The sequence below is a fragment of the Sciurus carolinensis genome, chromosome 12 (genome assembly GCF_902686445.1).
Source record: "Sciurus carolinensis chromosome 12, mSciCar1.2, whole genome shotgun sequence".
Lineage (NCBI taxonomy): Eukaryota > Metazoa > Chordata > Mammalia > Rodentia > Sciuridae > Sciurus > Sciurus carolinensis.
In genome coordinates, this window is record NC_062224.1 from 1,108,049 (window position 1) to 1,125,387 (window position 17,339).

Sequence of the window (17,339 nt, forward strand, 5' to 3'; positions counted from 1 at the left end):
CCAGGGTCAGAGGGCAAAGCCGTGTGCTCTGGGGCCGTGCCTCAGTCATGGTCCCCTCATAGATAGGACAGCCTTGCACCCTGCACGAATGCGGGCTTCCATGCCGAGGTGCAGCTGTGTGCTCTTGACGTCCCCTTTGACCATGTCGTGTCTTTTCCAGGCCCAGCTATCTCAGGCCTTAAATGGGGTTTCAGATAAGGCCAAAGAGGCGAAGGAGTTTCTGGTCCAGCTCAAGAACATCCTGCAGCAGATCCAGGTAAGCGTGGTCCGGGTGTACTTAGCAAGGACAGTGGTGCTTTGTGCCAGACAGGCCCATGTAATCCCTGCACCAAAACATAAATCCCCACATCCCAAGTGTTCACTGAGCACCTACGCTGTGCCCAACAAACCTGACAAGCGTCCTAAGATCAGCCAGTATTGCTTCAGGGATCCCTCTGTGGAGGGAGAGAGTGCCCCACAGGTCTGTGCACACAGGGGAGGAACCTGTAAAGCATCTGCAGAGCTGACTGCAGAAGAGGCTGAAGGTCCTTAGAGTCTTAGCCCATGAGAACTCTTAGTGAGTCTTCTGTTACTGTGACAAAATGCCTGAGACAGTTGGCATATACAGAAGAGAGGTTTATTTAGGCTCATGGTTTCAGCAGTTTCTGTCCATGTTGCTCTACTCCATTGTCTCTGGACTTTGGTGGCACGGTACACCATGGTGGGAATGTGTGGCAGAGGAAGCTGTTTGCCAAGTGGTGGCCAGGAAGCAGAAGAGGGGCTGAGGTCCCAACAGTTCCTTCAAGGGCACATCCCCAGTAGCCTAACTTCCTCCCCCGTAGCCTAACCAGGCCTCCCTGCAAAGCTCCACCACCTGCCAGTCCCACTGCAGGACCTTTGCAGGCTCTTAAGATCCAACTGCAGCAAAACCCATCCCTCATAAGCTGACCTCCCGCGACAGCCATGGGGCGCCTGAAGTCAGGAGTCCCCAGCATTTCACAGACACAGGTGTGTTAGTCTTTCTAGACTCTTACCACAGAACAGGGTGGCTTGCACAGAGGAAATTTACTCTCGGTCTGGAAGGCTGCAAGTGCCAGCCATGAACAGGCTGGTCCCTTCTGAGGCCTCTCCTTGGCTTGCAGATGCGGTCTGCTCCTGAGTCCCTGTGCTCTCTGTGCGTCTGCGTCCTAGTCTCCTTCTCTTATAAGGACTCCGTCAGATTGGATAGCGATCTGCCCTGATGACCTCATTATATCTCAGTTGCTCTTCAAAGGCCCCGTCCCTACACGGTCACATTCCAAGGTCCTGGGCTTAGGACTTCACCATGATTTGGGGGGTACCGAAGCAGAGGTGTGAACCCACGCCGACCCTAGTGGTTCAGAGGATTCTTCCCTGGAGCTGAGAGACAGACCTGGAGCGAAAGCAGTATTTTTTTGTTTGCTTCACCTTTTTCTGGTTATAAAAAGCAAAAGTCTGTGGCATAGAAATTTTAGAAAGTAAGAAAAATCGAGCTAAGAAGAGTTCCCCAGCGCGCAGGCCGGTGCCGCTGTGGCCCTTGGCAGGCTGCTCCGCCACCTGGGCCGCACCCTCCAGCTGTGGCACTGTGCCAGGCGGGGCCCGCGCCCTGCCTCTGCCCTTGCCCAGAGTCTCGGGAGAGCACCTCCCAGGGTGCCGGAGAACTTTCGGGGGCAGGTCTGCTGAGGACTCCCGGCCCCGCCCTGGGTCACCTGGGCGCTCGCGGTGCGGGGCTTCTCCCAGGTGCTTCTGAGCTCGCTCCCCGTGTGCAGCGGCCCTCCCTCAAGCTCTCTGCTCCCCAGGAGAACGGGCTGGACTATGAGGCCTGCCTGGTGGCCCAGTGCGATGCCCTGGTGGAGGCGCTGACGCGGCAGAAGGCCAAGCTTCTCACCAAGGTGACCAAGGAGCGAGAGCACAAGTTGAAGGTAGGCAGCGGGCAGGCCGGGCAGGCAGGGGCCCTGGGCGGACCCTGGTCGAGCGGCCTGGGAAGGCAGGATGTGGCGAGGAGGGTGGCGTTCAGGGAACAGTCACTACCCGTGCTCCCTGCAGAGCAGGGGCAGCCCGCTTGTCCAGCCGCCACCTCCCACCTCCTGGGGCAACCTGCTGTCTCGGGGACTCCTGCCCTCTTCTCAGAGTGGGAGTGGCCCTCGCAATGGCAGGGCCCTGCTCCGCTTGTCCCTGGCCCGTCCCCTTCTTCAGTTCCCTCTGATGTCTCACGCCGACAGTCAGCAGTGATGCATACGGCCTTCTCTGCCCGGGATGGCCAGCACCCTGCCTCCACACTGCACCCCGTCGGGCTGGTGCCCAGGGCGCTCTGAACTAAGGAGGGGCTGTCACCAGGGCACTGCAGGTGGCCTTGGGGACGTTTCCTAACAGAGCAGGAAGTGTCACTTTCAAGGAGAGGAGGAGGGAGTGTCGGAGGAAGCCATGTGTCCAGGTGATGTAGCCATCCCTCGAGCCACCCCTGCCTGCTGGTCAGTGGGAGCGTGGCCAGGGGTGGCCACCAGCAGCAGGCAGAACTCAAGCCCTGCCCTTTCCCCACATTGCTCCAGAGTTCCAAAGTCTGCTGAGGGAATAGGTCTCATCTATTCCCCTGTAGCCAGGAGCAGAGTGGAGGAGTGGGCAGGAGGCTGGCCAGGCCAGGAGGCCCTCCCCAGGCACCCGCGCTATCTGGCTGACCCTCGGGGCCTGGCTGCTCTTCCTCTGGAAGACAGTTGCTTTGCTAAGAGGAGTGCCTGTTGCAGATGGTTTGGGACCAGATCAACCACTGCACGCTGAAGCTGCGCCAGTCCACGGGGCTGATGGAGTACTGCCTGGAGGTGACCAAGGAGAACGACCCCTCTGGGTTCCTACAGGTGAGCCTGCCACGCCAGGACGGCCAGGGTGTCCTCCAGCCCCGGTGTCGGGCACTGTCCTGCCACAGCTCGGCACTGTGCAGACTCTGACACAGTGCTTGGAGTGCAGGGGTCCAGCACCCCCTCGATGCAGCCCTCGGCCACTCCCACCCCAGTTTTGCAGCACCCATAAAACAAGAGGTGAGCGAGCATCATCTCCAGGGCCAAAGGCCGCACTTCAACATCTCCCCCACACGGGGGAAAGGCAGTCTGCAGATGAAGCGGACGGACTGCACAGGGAGGAGCCACGCAGCCTTCCCTCAGGCTGCTCCTGCAGGCCTGGTCAGTGACCGGCTGCCTGCCCTCAGTTTGGCCCTCTTGGGTTGTGCATGTCTCTCGGGGACACAGCAGTGATTCAGCCTCTGTCTGGGGAAAATGGCAGACCCTCTTGGTAACTCCCCAGGAGGTGTGCAGGGGCCTGACTCTGCGGGAGGTGTGCAAGTGTCTGATGAGCAGAACTTCCCAGCCAGGGAAGAGCTGTAGGCACGATGCCGCTGGTTTGGTGCAAAAGCCTTGGAGCCACAAGAGGAGATGCACTGGGGAGTGGCTTCTGAGCACAGAGGCCCTGGCATGCTCTCCTCGGGCCCTGGGACAGAGACTAGAGTTTCACTTGGCTGAAGTTTCACTTGACTAGAGTTTCACATGCCATGAGAGCTGGCATGGCAGGTGTGATCAAGCATGGTTCTGCATATTTTTTGCAAAGTGTCTTTACTTCACGAAAGGGTTTGACCCAATTTCTCTGAATAGCTAGTGCTTCTGTGCGTTTGACATAATCGTGCTGCTGAACCGCGAGTCAGACATGACAGTGAGTCTACCCATGACTGCTGTGCGGCAGGGGTGGCTTCATCCGGCCCTGGCTTGAGGACATGTGCCCAGCACAGCCCTTCCATTCCCTGGGCCCACAGAGACCAAACCCTCGGCTCCCTCCCTGTGCTCTCCCCTGCAAACGCTACCCTCATCCTGTGCTCCCTTTAGATCTCCGACGCCCTGATCAAGCGCGTCCAGGTGTCCCAGGAGCAGTGGGTCAAAGGTGCCCTGGAGCCGAAAGTGTCTGCAGAGTTTGACCTGACCTTGGATAGCGAGCCGCTGCTGCAGGCCATCCACCAGCTGGACTTCATTCAGATGAAATGTAGGGGTGAGCCACGGTTGGCCCTCGTTCAGCCTGTGCTTCTTCCAAAGAGGCACCGGTCTGAGGGGCAGCTGGGTGCTGGGAGCCCTGATGCACTCGGCCACACCAGGGTGGAAGGGCAGGGACCCGAGTGGCAGGCCTGACTGGAGCTGGGCGGGCAGTCCTCCGTCTGAGTGTCCCCTTTGTGTTCACTCACAATGACCCACGGAGTGTCCACCCTGCGCCAGGCTGTGCCAGCAAACTCCCTCCAAAGACGGAGCTTCTGTTCTAGAGAAGGGAGGGGACGGCGCATGGACAGGAGAGGCGCCATGCCTGATGCCTGGTCGTGGCAGCCAGTGCCAACAGGAGGCAGAGCAGGGGCAGCAGGGGGTGGGCTGCTTCTCCAGGGGAGGGGGCAGCCCAGGGGAGGAGCAGAGAGCAGGCACCGAGGCTGGGAGGCGGGAGTGAGTTTCCTGGCTCCAGAGGAGCAGGCAGAGCATGGCAGTAGCCCAGGGGGTATGTGGTCAGGGTCGTGCCCACACAACTTGGCCAGTTGCAAAGGCAGCAAGGGACAGCCAGAACAGAGTCCTGCCCTAAGGTGCTCGGGAGAGGACCCGAGGGTCCCGACCTTCAGAGTGTGGAAAAGCAGGGCTCTCGACACCCCAGGCTCCCTCCCACTTTGCACCCCCAGGACACGACAGGAGGTTGGGAAAAGCCACCTGCCTGGGCGTGAATGAGATGCAGTGCCAAGGAGCAGACGGCGGGGGAGGGACCCCAGACGTGGGCGCAGTGAGGAGGCTTGGTCGCTCCCCCAGTTGCTCCTGCAGCGGGGAGCCACAGGGTGCAGAGCCCGAGCCGAGGGGACGGGAGGGGACTCTTACAACCCACCACGGGCGGGAGTCAGGTTGTGCTCGGGCACTAGAAGCACCCTGTCGTCAACTGATTTCAACCAGCTGGACCTTCAGCCAACATCTGGAAAATGGTGACCCCATTCTTACAACTGAAATACCAATCTTGCCATTTTCCCTTTCTAAAAAGGTCAGAGGGGATTCTATCAATTTCTAAAATCTCTTGAGCCCAAAGAGCCAGAACACACGACAGTCCTCCCCCTCGTGGTTTAACGAGCTGTGCACCCTCCTTCCGAGGCGGTCCCAACCCCTAGGGAGCTCCTCCCGCCCAGGCCCCGCTGTGCTGGTCAGTGCTCCAGGACCGTGTCAACGCCTGAGGCAATCTGCCTGGAGCCAAGGTCCCCTCGGCTCACAGCCTGGGAGGCTTTAGTCCCTAGTCGATGGACAGTGACACGTGGTGAGGCATCAGATCACGGTGAAGCCGAGCAACACCTCTTGTCTCACGACCAGGAAGTGAAGGAGAGGCAGAGGAAGGGGCTGGGTCCCCTCCGAGGGCACGGCCCCAGAGAAGGGGGCCCCCGCCCCACCTCCCAAGGGCTCCCGCCTCCCAGCGGCACAGCACTGGGGACCAGTCCTTGAACACAGAGCCTCTGGGGACACTGAAGGTAAACCGTAGAGTCCCTCTTCCCAGCCCTGGCGTAAGGCTGACTCTTGCCTGGTGCTGAGCCCTGCCAGAGAGCTCGCCAGGCCTGTGCAAGGTGGACTCTGCCGAGCTACCTCTAGTGCTCCTCACAAGCCTGAGCGTCACTGTCACCGTTCTCGGTGGGCGGGTGACAGACTTGAGGGTGGGCCACAACCCCAGCCCTGAGATCAGGACATGCTGTGGGTTAGGAAGGACACAAGACCTGCACGTCCCGGTCCCCAGCCCTCCTGGGCCCTGGGCGTGGCCCAGGTGGCCAGGGAGGGAATTCGGCTAATTGTTCCCTGGGGTGGGCTGGGCCTGAGGCAGGGGCACTGAGCTAACCCATGGTCCCTGTCACAGTGCCACCCGTCCCCCTGCTGCAACTGGAGACATGCTGCACTCGGAACAACAGTGTCACCCTGGCTTGGAGGACACCGCCCTTCACCCACAGCCCTGTGGACGGCTACGTCCTGGAGCTGGACGACGGGGACGGGGGGCAGTTCCGGGTGAGGCCTGCTGCTGGGCGTGGGGGCTTCCTGACGTGCAGGCTGTGAGTGGATGGCCGATGCCACCCTGAGAAGAGGACATAGGACAAGGAGCTGGCTGGCTTCCCTGCTGCAGGCGGCAGTGTGTGTCGCAGGAGTACGGGGTGACTTCCCTGCAGGGCCTGACCTGGCACGAGGCGGGCGCCATTCAGGCAGCTCTGCCCGCACACACCTCCTTGCCCACCCTCCCCGGCCTCACCACCTCACGTGGCAACTCCGGCCTCTGCAGGGCAGGCTTTATCACACCCCGTCTGGTCCGTCTGGCTGACATTCAGGGGACAGGCTGGCCTCAGGGTCACATTCTGCAGAGGAGGAGGCTTTTCCTATGCCTCAAGTACCTGGCAAGGTGCCGGGTATGTAGAAACACTTCAAAAATGACTGTTGGTTTGGGGTGACATACTGCCCTCATGGCCCCTCGGTGGACTGACGTGGGGACAGCAAGGGTTCTTAGTGAGTCTGAGTGCATCTCCTCCCCTGCACGCTGCCAACCCTGGGTCAGACCCCTGCAGGACTGTCCCCCGAGCTCCACGTGGCCAGGCCCAGGGGCACGTGAGTGGGGGGTACTGCCCTCACCTCTGCCTCTGCCTCCTTGCCCGCTGAGCCCACCGGTCGGCAAGCACTGGGTCTCCTGCGATCCTCCCCAGGAAGCTACCCAGTGAGCAGGCCTGCATTGAATTGTGGCCCCTCAGTAGACTAGCTGCAATCCCGGGCCAGCTCCTGACCTTCCCCGGGTCTCCTTGTGTGTACAATAAAAAACAAAATCACGAAGTCCCCAAGTTGTGTGAAACTTAAGAGACCTTCACAACTGGCCCAGAGGTTACTGTCAAGAATTTGGAATAGCAAGTGAATAGGGAGCCCCCAGAAAGGAAAGCAGGGAAGGAGCCATGGACACACCAAGCAGCACACAGTGACAGGAGACCCAGAAGGCTGTGTGGCCGGCAGGTCAATAGGACCATTGTAACTCGGAAGTGAATGGGGAAGAAAGGAAGCCCTAGAAAAAGACGCTTGGGTTTGACTCAGAAGTGTCTCATCCTCTGGGAAGACCTGGGGCAGGAGGGGATGTGGGAGCCAGTGTCCCTCAGGGCTCCAGAATCTTCTGACAGGGTCACTTCAGCAGAGGCAGGCATCCTTGGGCAGTATCCTAGCTGGCTGCAGACCTGCAGACCTGCTTCCCCAGAACCCCCACATGCCTGGCAGCCTGCAGGCACAGGGGCCAGGAGGCCAGGAGGAGGAAGACTTCTGGGACCGGGCTACAAGTGGTTATAATATCCCTTATTTAAGAACTTCTGTTGGGTCTGGGCAGGGTAGCCACACCTGTCATCCCAGCAACTCAGGAGGCTGGGACAGGAGGATCACAAGTTCAAGGCCAACCTGGGCAACTTAAGACCCTATTTCAAAATAAAAAAATAAAAAAGGCTGGGGTGCAGCTCGGTGGTAGAGCACCCTGGGTTCAATTCCTAGTGCTGCCCAAATAAGCAAAAGGAGTAACTTTTGTTGGGGCAAAAGCCATGTGTGCCCAGGCACTGTCTGTGAGGGCTCTTCTAAACGCAGAGGGTGAAGAGTGGTCTCCCTCTCCCAGGAAGTGTACGTGGGCAAGGAGACCCTGTGCACCATCGATGGGCTGCACTTCAACAGCACCTACAATGCCAGAGTGAAGGCGTTCAGCGCTGCTGGCGTCGGGCCCTACAGTAAGACCGTGGTCCTGCAGACCTCGGATGGTGAGCACTGGGCTGGGGTGGTTTCGCATCCTGCCGGTGGGCCACAACTCATGACCGGGGGTTTGGTGAGCAGGAGGGTGCCATGGATGGGCTGCAAAGCAGGACGGAGCTTTGTGACCTGGGCCCATTGCTTTGCCTCTCTGGGTCTTGATGCCTCACCCGTGAGCTGCTGGCCTCCTCCTTCACACCTAACAGCATCTGAGTGTTGGGAAGGGTGCTGGAAACCAGGACTCCCGGAAGCGCCCTCGGTTGGGACTAGAAGGCCTGCTGTCTGTTCTTAGCAAGGCTGAAGGACGGACTGGGAGAACTCAGAGCAGGGAGTGTGAGTGTGCGTGCTTCCCACGCAGAGACCACTGGGTGTGGCCGTGGATCGGTGCGTCTGTCTCTAAGCACAGTAGAGCCTGCCAGGGCATTCCATGGCCTGACCCTGCTTCTCCTGCCTCCTTCCTTTCCAGTGGCTTGGTTCACATTTGACCCCAACTCTGGGCACCGGGACATCATTTTATCCAATGACAACCAGACGGCCACCTGCAGCAGCTATGATGACCGGGTGGTTCTGGGCACGGCTGCGTTCTCCAAGGGCGTGCACTACTGGGAGCTGCACGTGGACCGCTATGACAACCACCCAGACCCCGCTTTTGGGGTCGCCAGGGCCACCGTGGCCAAGGACATGATGCTGGGCAAGGATGACAGGGCCTGGGCCATGTACGTGGACAACCACCGCAGCTGGTTCATGCACTGCAACTCCCACACCAACAGGTGCGAGGCCCGGCTGCCCAGCACACAGGTTGGGGATGGGGTCCTGTACCAGGACTCCTGCTGCCCAGCAGGCAGCCATGCGATGGGTACCTAGCTGTGGCTTTCTTTCTGGTTCTGCCCCACTTTACGACCATCCAGTCAAGCTTGTGTTCCTGTGGGGCATTGCAGAGGGAGCATGTCATTGCCATTGCTGGCCTGCTGCCGCCAGTGACCCTGTTACTGCCCCGACCTGTGAGGAACCTCAGACTCCCTGGGCCCCAGCTCCCACTGTGCTCTGGGCCCCCCAGCACCTGCTAACAGCTCCCAGGCACCTTCTCTGCAGTAGGAAGCCAGGCCTGGTCTGTCCCAGAATGGACCCGAGGCCTCCAGGATGCCTGCCCACTGCCTCTCACTGGTAGTGCCCTTGGCCTCAAACTCTGGGAGCTCTGTCCCTCTGTGTGTGCCCCACCCTCCGCCCCTGGCCCACACTGGGGCCAGATCCAAACTCACCAGCCCATTGGTGCTTGCTTAAGCCAAACCGGCCCCGGGAGAGTTTGCTAGGAGTGACGACCTCCTTCAGCCCTACGAGGTAGTTACCATGGCCATTTCGCAGACTGAGATGGCTCGGGAAGGTCAGACACTGGCCCAGCCACCGGGCCCACACCGAGGAGCCCAGCTGCTGCTCAGGGTGGCTCAGGCGCACCCTGCCCAATGGGCCTTTCACTACCCTTGGCAGCCTCTGGTGCCTCCGTAGTGGGACTAGAGGACAGCATGGGGGAATCATCCACGGCCTTGGGCATGGAGCAGGGGAGGAGAGCACCGTCCCAGAGGAAGCCTGCTGCCGCCCTCAGAATCCCTGGGAATCCCCGCCACTGCCACTGGGGGGCAGCGTGCGAACAGCACCAACAGCCCAGTTGTGATGCCCACCTTCTGGGTGTGAGCTAGGGCCACAGCGCTAAGCCCAGCCCTCCAGGAACCAGGAGGCGTCCTGTCTGGAACCCTTCTCACTGCTCAGGTCCCTGTCCAGGCTGCCTGTAGCTGACAGGGGCACAGCTCAGCCCCTGAGGACAAGCGAGGTCAGCCAGGGCCTAGGAGCAATCCTCTTTTAACATCCCTCCCCACCCAGAGGGTGCGCGCTGCTTCTCTCTAGCTCAGAGTGCAGCCCATGGACACTGGGAGGCCCAGGGCTGCTGACATTGTCCCTGGCTGTCACTGCCACCGCAGTATGGGGACCAAAGGGCTTGACTCCCTATTTGTTGCCCGCCCTTGCCACATGCTGCTCCTCAAGGGTCCCCAGGGTGGTTCTGGGGAGGACAGCTGAGGCTGGGTGTCTGCATGTCCATCAGGCCTAGGAGCCTCACTAGGCTAGACCAAGTGAATTCTTTTCCTTGGCAGGTGCAGGTGACTTCTGTACCCACCCCACCTCCAGTTTCAGATGGAACCCCTTCCCTGGGATGCAGGTGTCAGACACTGTTGGAAAGAAGGGTTGAGCAGATGGGCCCCAGGGTAGTCTGTCGTGTGGCTGGTCTTTGGGTGCGAGCACTGCAAGAGAAGGCCCACACGCCAGCAGGATGCACCCTGCCCGGGCGAGTTCGAGGTCGGGCTGTTCCCAGCCTGCTTTCAGCACTTCTCCTAGTTGCCATCCACACCCTGGGCTGGCGAGGTGATGGGTCTTCCTGGGACTTCTCTTCTCAGGACAGAAGGTGGCGTGTGCAAGGGGGCCACGGTGGGTGTGCTGCTGGACCTGAATAAGCACACCCTGACCTTCTTCATCAATGGGCAGCAGCAGGGGCCCACGGCCTTCAGCCACATGGAGGGAGTCTTCATGCCGGCCCTCAGCCTCAACCGCAATGTGCAGGTACCTCAGCCCCTCCTGGCCACAGTTGGCTGGGCCACTCCCTGTGCCCGCCCACCGCCACTGCCACACGCTTGAGCCAAGTGGACTGCAGTGCCTGGCCAGGTGGCCTGCCTGGAGGTGGTCTTCATGCAGGATCCACGGCAAGGTGTTCACTTGGAAAGAGCAGGGACTCTGGTGGCGGCAGTCTGTGGAGGAGCGGAGCTCAGGGGCTGAGCAGGTGCTGGGGTGGGGAGGCCTGGAATAGAGGCGCCACCAGCGGCAGGGGAAGGGCGGGGAGAGAACTTTATGGGAGGCTGTGGTGCGCCATCCTTAGCCTCCAGCAGAGTCCTCTGGCTGGGCAGGGGGTGGATCTGCCTTGTGCCTGTAGCGGGGTTCACGGCAGTTTAAGAAGGGACTTGAGGTGAGCTGAAGGTGGGCTCTTAGTCTACAGGGGTGGGGGGACAGCACAGTCACAGGAGTCAGGGGCGGAGGGCAGGCAATGGGAAGGTAGTGGGCACGAGTGCACAGCCACGAGAGCTGAACACCCGTCAGCAGGCGTCACCACAGCTGACAACACGGGAGCTTGGTCCGCCAGCACGTGGCTCCTACTGAGGAAAGAGGCCAAGCCAAGGGGAGCCTCACCCGGCAAAGTTGAGTAGCCAACACACAACGAAGTCCACCAGGCAGAGCCACCAGATGGCTCATGCCATCTTCCAGCAACAGAGGGCAGCCTGCGGCCCTGGGCTGGGGCAGCACTCGGCATCAGTGGCAGCCATTCAGCTATCTCTTCCTTTCCAGGTCACCTTGCACACGGGACTGGAAGTGCCAACCAACCTGGGGCGGCCAAAGCTGTCAGGCAACTAGCCTGGCAGCTCCCATCCAGCAGCTGTGCCGAGACATCTGCAGACCAAGTGCCATGCCATCCCCACCAAGCCAACACAGCCTGGCGCGCACAATGAGCAAGCCCTGGGTGCAGCCAGCAGCCGGGACGTCTGGAGATGGCTTCTTCAGGGGATGGGATTGGTCTGCGGGCCACACCGTGGCCACCGTCAGTGGTAGACAGGCTGTGCTTCCCCTTCATCCGCTCAGCTGGATTCTCCGCCCAGAACTTCCCCGAGGAGGGAGGCCTTCAGGGTCCATGTGTATGTTTCCTGCCATCTGCTTGCAGCACTGGCCTTGTTCTGAAGGGAAGGAGGAAGGCTGACTTTGAGACTGGTGTTCTGAGAGGAGCCAGGGAGCCACCATGTCACCCTGGGCCTCGGTGCTGCCTCTGCTCCTGCCCGAGTCCAGCTCTGGCAGGTGCTCACCTCTTGGGAGCAGTTTAGCATTTGGTTCTAGAGTTTTACAGACCTGATTCGGGACTGACCGACAGGGACACCGATCCTTAACGCTTGATTTCTGCCTGTCTCACTGAACTGCTGAGGACTTTGGAAAGGTTTCCCTGGCCTCTACTGAGCGACAGGCTGTGTGCTCTCTTTCTCACACCCACACCGACCACACACCTGGCACACACACAAACGTGAGCAACAGTCTGCTGGATTTCATTCACTCAGTTCTTGGTTCTAGAATTTTAATGACTGACCTGTCTTCACCTTGTGGTGGCTCTTTTTTTGGAATTGGCTTCTCAAGAAGTAACTGGAAATGTGTCCAAACTGCTCTTCTGAGCTGGCCACTCAGACTGGTAAGCACAGAAACTGGAGGCCTGGTAAGGCCTCCTGGTCATCTACCCTTTGCTTCGAGATCCAACCCACCGCCATCACTGAAGAGTCACCGAGACAGGAAGGGGCCCGATGGCAGGCAGGGGTGGCTCTGCTGTGCAGCGGCCTCCAAGAAGGCCGGGACAGGGGGCTAAGCCTGCACCTTGCTCCTCCCACAGGAGCCATGAGCCAGGGCGTGCTCCAGGGTCCTGTACCCACAGAATCTGTACCCCTTCTTTCCTCTCTCCTGCCGTCTCCAGTCCCCAGCTGGTGGTCACCTTGCTCTCTCCTTTTTAAAGAATTTATTTTGTCAAGCATTTTGTTTTGACGTTGAGGAGTGACCTATCCACTTGCTGGGTTGGATTTTCATGACACTCGTCCACACACCGGCACCAACTGTGCTTTCCTGTCTGCCTTCGTGTGCAGACCCTGCACCTGCTTCCTGAGCACCCATTGCCGGGCTGTGCGGATCCGACAGTCCTACCTCAAAGCTCTTGCTCATGGGCCTCTGTGATGTGGCTGGTGAGGCCCTGCGCGTGGCGCCCTCAGGAGCTGCTTGGTGCTGTTTCAGCCTCCACGTGGCCTGCAGCCCTTCTTTGTGGAGGCTCGGCCGCCTCACTCCCTTTTCCTGGAGCGCTTCCTGCCTCTGCTTCTCCCGTCCCAGAGCCCCATCCAGAGCCCTCAAGCAATGCAACAAGACCCGGGCTCCAGGTCCATGGCTGCTCAGCTGCCTCATCAGCCTCCACTTTCCTTCAGCTCTGGCTGTAGCTGTAGACAACACTGGTGGTCCCGGCACCGAGCTTGGGGCAGATGCCTAGAGACTGAAGAATGCAGAGAAGCGCAGCCTTCCTGGGCCTAACACCTCAGGGGAGCCTGCAGCCAGGTCAGGGGAGATGTGGGACTGCAGAATGGCATGTCCACACCTGCAGGGGGCCTGCCCCTCTCCTGCGCGGGATCAAACCCAGGGCCTGGAGCGTGCTAGTCAAGAGCACTGCTACTGAGCTATACCCCAGGCCTCCGGGTGGCCTCTTTAAGAAGAAATTTCCTGAAATCACGGAAGCAGCCAGGACCTCTGTCCCCAGTGATGTGAGGGCTGGGGAGCCTCCCTTTTACTTGCCTGGGAGCCCAGAAGCAATACAGCTGGTGCCAGGCAGCCCTTGCAGCCAACTCTCCTGTCTACAGCACAAAGCACCTTTCAGGGACTAGAATGGACCCAGAAGAGAAGGGAGGCTGCCCACACTTTTTTTTGAGGGATCAGAGAAATGAAGAAGGAACTTATGGACTCATCAAGATGGGAAGGCCTGGCATTCGGGGGAAAGGACGGGTGGTAGGATTCTCATCTTCCATTGAATTCTCTACCATTTTGCAATGTGGTGACATTCCCATATGTGAATGACATCAAGACGAGGCTTGGCTGGCAGCTGACCTGTCAAGCAGACTAAGATGTGGAAGAAGGCAGTCCGGTCCGTAGGCCTTTCCTCCCAGAGGTGGCCATCGGCACCTCTGCTTACATAGAGCATGCTGGCTCCTGCTTCAAGGCAGGGGAAGACCGTATCCACCACCCCACCTTTCTCCCCCGGCCTTCCTTCCTGCCCTAAGCACTGTATAACTGTATTTTCAGGCTGCATCTCCAGCCTGCGTGGACTTTGTAGTTGCAATAATACCCTTAGGTGCCCTATGGCCCCCCAAAGTTGGGGAGGGTCATGCTTTCCAGAATAAGCCTCGGAAACACCATGGGGCTCCCCTAGAGGCGGGGCAGGCCATCCCCACTCTCACTGTGGTCCCCCGTCCCATCAGGCCCTCAGGCCCTGTTGTGCTTCCTACAGGGACATGTGCATTGAAGCCTTAATTCTAATTGCAAGTCAAGGCTTGCACCTCCTGCACAGGAGGCTTCGGTGAAGGTGGTGAGGGCTCACACACAGGGCTGACTCCATGGCCACCAGCAGCCAGGTCAGGAGGGTGATGAAAGCCTCTAGGGTCTCCACACAGGGCTGCTGAACACATCACCATCACCAGGCTGTGGGGCGATGCCAGGGCGTCTCACTCTGGACATTTGGGGGCAGGGCTTCCTGCTGTGGCATGCTGAGCAGCATCCCTGGGGTCTCCCACTAGATGCCAGCAGCAAGCTCCAGGTAGCTGACAACCTCGACTCCCTAGAGATGCTGCCAAGTGTCCCCTGGGGACTGTCCCAAGCTGAGAACGACTAGGCTATGCTATGTCACAGAATGCCTACATCTCAAACCTGCTGACTGGGAATCACCATTGGTCTTCCGTGGGGCTGGTGGGGAGTGGAGAGCCACAGACAGCAGCCAACCTAGCTGGTCTCAGTTTTGCTCACCCTAGATGCTCGCCAGCCCCACCTTCAAGTCTAGAAGAAAAGCTCTTCCTTTTTCCTTGGTCACATGTTACCGTAAGCAACAGGGCCTTCTTAATGGGTCTGTGGCTTTAAAAAAAAATCTAATAGATGTTCGAGTCTGTGCAGATCCTGGGAAATCTCAGACCTTTTCTTTCGCAGCTGGGCCTGCAACTGCTGTTACCAATGGTCTTCCTCAGCAGGTCCTCCTGGCAGCTTAGGTCAGCGGGCTGCAGAGATGGGCCAGGCAGGATTCATGGGTCGGACACAAACTGCAGACCTCAGATGCTCATCTCTCTTGGCCCGACTTGGATACTAGTTTGTGGCATGGGTGGGGCAAATCTCTTGTCTTCTGTGCCTCGGTTCCCTGCCTGCCCGCCTCCCCTGCCGTGTTGAGGATGATGGAAGAGCACTTTCTAAGGAGCGTGCGCTCCCACTTCTGCAGCCTCGGCTAAAGGCTCACACGCGATGGACCCAACAAACCTGGGTGGAGGTTTTCTGGCATCCTCCGGCTACAGCGTCTTCCAGCTAGGCCTCCTGGAGACGGGTTAAGTATTGGTCATGCAGCCACCTGACCTGGAGAGGGTAGGAGGCATGTGGGACAGGTTTCCCGTGACCAGATCAGTTAGTGGTTCTCTGCTCACGGTGGTGAGCAGGGTCCCTGGCAGCAGCCTCTGGGTAGTGCTGCAGGGGAGGCACAGGGAAGGGACATGGCACATGGGCAGGAGGCCTCCAGGTCTTGTTTGAAGGGGGCCCCAGCCATGTCTCCTGTCCCCAGCACTCTGCAGAATGGGTCTGGAATCTCAGTGGGGATGTGATGAGATGCAGCTGAACCAGGACCCGGTAGGCTGTTGGGTTAAGAGGTGAAGGGCTGACTGGACACAGTAGTGTTCAGACCCCCGCAGGTGGCTATGACTGCACTGGCCCAAGCTGCATTATTAAGTGGGGGACAGGGAGGTGGCCAACTTTTCAATGAATGATGTTGACTCCAGGAAAGTCTCATCTGAACGTGATACTCTTCCGTCAAGGGGCGCAGCTCATGGAGGGCATGGCTGCCAACCTAGTGCTGGGGAAGGCCCAGGAACTTGTGGCAGCAAGGTGGGCACTGGGTGCCAGGCCAGGCCCTGAGGAGAGGCCAGAAGCAAACTTCAGGGTGGAAAGGGGGCTGCTGGTGGCTGTGGAAGGGGATGCGTGAGGCCAGCGCAGGCCTGCCTTCCCAGCACCCTACCCATGCCTGGACTCTGAGCCCCGCTTGCCCAGCACTGAGGAGGGAGCCGGCGAAGCAGAACCATAAATGCATGATGTAGAATCGCTGCCGTCACACTGTCTGTTGCGCATGAGAGGTGTTTGTTTAACTTTGGGAAAGGAATTTAACAAGAAGCAAAAAGCTGTATGTCTTGTTTGGCTGTTGACAGAACTTCCATTTTCCCACCTGTCTTTGACCCCCCCTCCCTGCTCCTCCACTTCACATCACTTTGTCCCCAGTGGTTGGTGTTTGGTGGCAGCTCTTGGTCCTGTGGCTGTTCACGTTCCTGAAAACACGGAGGGGTGGGCATTGGCAGGAAAAGTACTTTTTTCTAGTTTTTGTATTGGTATCCACAAGCGTTTGTATTTTTTGAATTGCAAACACTGTGTTTTCTGGTCTTTGGGGGTTGGTTGAACTTTCTGTATTACCTTTTGGAAAACTTGAGTTTTACCACAGTCTTAAGCAGATTTGAAATAAATTCTTTTGACACTGCCAACAAGAAGACAGATGTGGTCTACAGCCAGAGGCAGCTTCTGCCCTCCTACAGGACAGACCAGGTCAGGGGATTCTGCTTTGTGGGCCCAGGCATTCTTGTCGTCACAGGTCACAGTATTCATCTTTGCCAGAGGTAACAAGGCTGGAGCTATGAGCAGTCCAGGGAAGAAGGCAGGCTCAGGCCGAGGGAGGCAGCCAGACCACCAGGGTCTTGGCTGGCTCTGCTCCAGAGTTCTAGGCTGCAGTGAAGCCTGCGCTTTGCACCAGCCACCATAGTCCACTGACCGTGGTCACCCTGGGAAGGGGGCGATCCTTGTAGGGGCCAACTGCTCTCAGCTCCTGGCAGTCGAGGGACAAGTCCTCTCCTCTGGACACACGCTGCTCCCGGCTGTTCTTCCCCATGCACCCTGGGCCGTGCATCCTCCCAGGTCCCAGTTACCCCCGGTCCTGCTCATTGTCTATACGGCTCCTAGCACAGGTGGGAGCCCTTCACCCAGGGGGCTCCCCCACAGGAGGCCTGTTCAGACCTCAGCTGGGCTCGATCTCATCCAGGGCTGCTTATGCCCCCCTGCATATGTCCGTGTCACCACATGCTGGCCATGCACCCTGGAGGGCGGAGACGCTGTTTATCACTCCTGGCATGACCTCCGACTTGCAACTGGTGGTCAGAAAGGTCATGGTGGAGGCACTTTTAGGGGCCGGCACACTTGCTCGAGGGCAGCGAGTGCAGGCCACCAGAGTGTCGGAGAAGTCAGCTGGTCAAGGAGTCCCCCAGGTACAGGATGAAGGTGTGAGTGCAGGTCTCCAGCTTGGGTGCAGAGGGGTGGGCAGCGCTGAGCACCAAGATACAGTGTAGCAAGGGTGAGGCGGCTGCATCTTTCCTCTCAGGCTGGTTCCATAACCAAATGCCTCCTCGCACCTTGTGAGGTACAAATGGTCAGGCATTTCCACAGCTCTGGAGCTGAGTTCTGCAGACCCTTCCTGGTAGGCTCAGCTTATCCTGAGACCACCTGTCCAGGCTCTCCACCTCCTTTGAGCCAGCCACCTGCCACACAAGGGTCCTGCATAGCTGGCACACTGAATGTGCAGCACCAGGAAGCCCTCACCAAGGAGGTGACGGCTCGTGGACGCAGCAAGGGCACGCTTGCTCTGGGCACCCAGTCAGTCACAGGAGACCTCAATCA

The 17,339-nt window shown here is 59.1% G+C and overlaps 1 protein-coding gene across 2 annotated transcripts in view; it reads left to right on the forward strand.

Moving 5' to 3' along the window:
* Trim67 (tripartite motif containing 67) overlaps nt 1-16,393 on the forward strand; it is a 40,026-nt gene extending 23,633 nt beyond the window's left edge. The window contains exons 2-10 of one of the 2 annotated variants that reach the window (XM_047520916.1): nt 161-256; nt 1,797-1,919; nt 2,739-2,849; nt 3,864-4,023; nt 5,887-6,032; nt 7,651-7,789; nt 8,245-8,548; nt 10,223-10,385; nt 11,163-16,393. In XM_047520916.1, coding sequence (XP_047376872.1) covers nt 161-256; nt 1,797-1,919; nt 2,739-2,849; nt 3,864-4,023; nt 5,887-6,032; nt 7,651-7,789; nt 8,245-8,548; nt 10,223-10,385; nt 11,163-11,228 — 1,308 coding nt within the window. In that variant the 3' untranslated portion in view covers nt 11,229-16,393. The remainder of the gene's footprint in view (nt 1-160; nt 257-1,796; nt 1,920-2,738; nt 2,850-3,863; nt 4,024-5,886; nt 6,033-7,650; nt 7,790-8,244; nt 8,549-10,222; nt 10,386-11,162) is intronic. The other variant, XM_047520917.1, reaches the window with a different exon arrangement.
* The last annotated feature ends 946 nt before the right edge of the window (nt 16,394-17,339 follow it).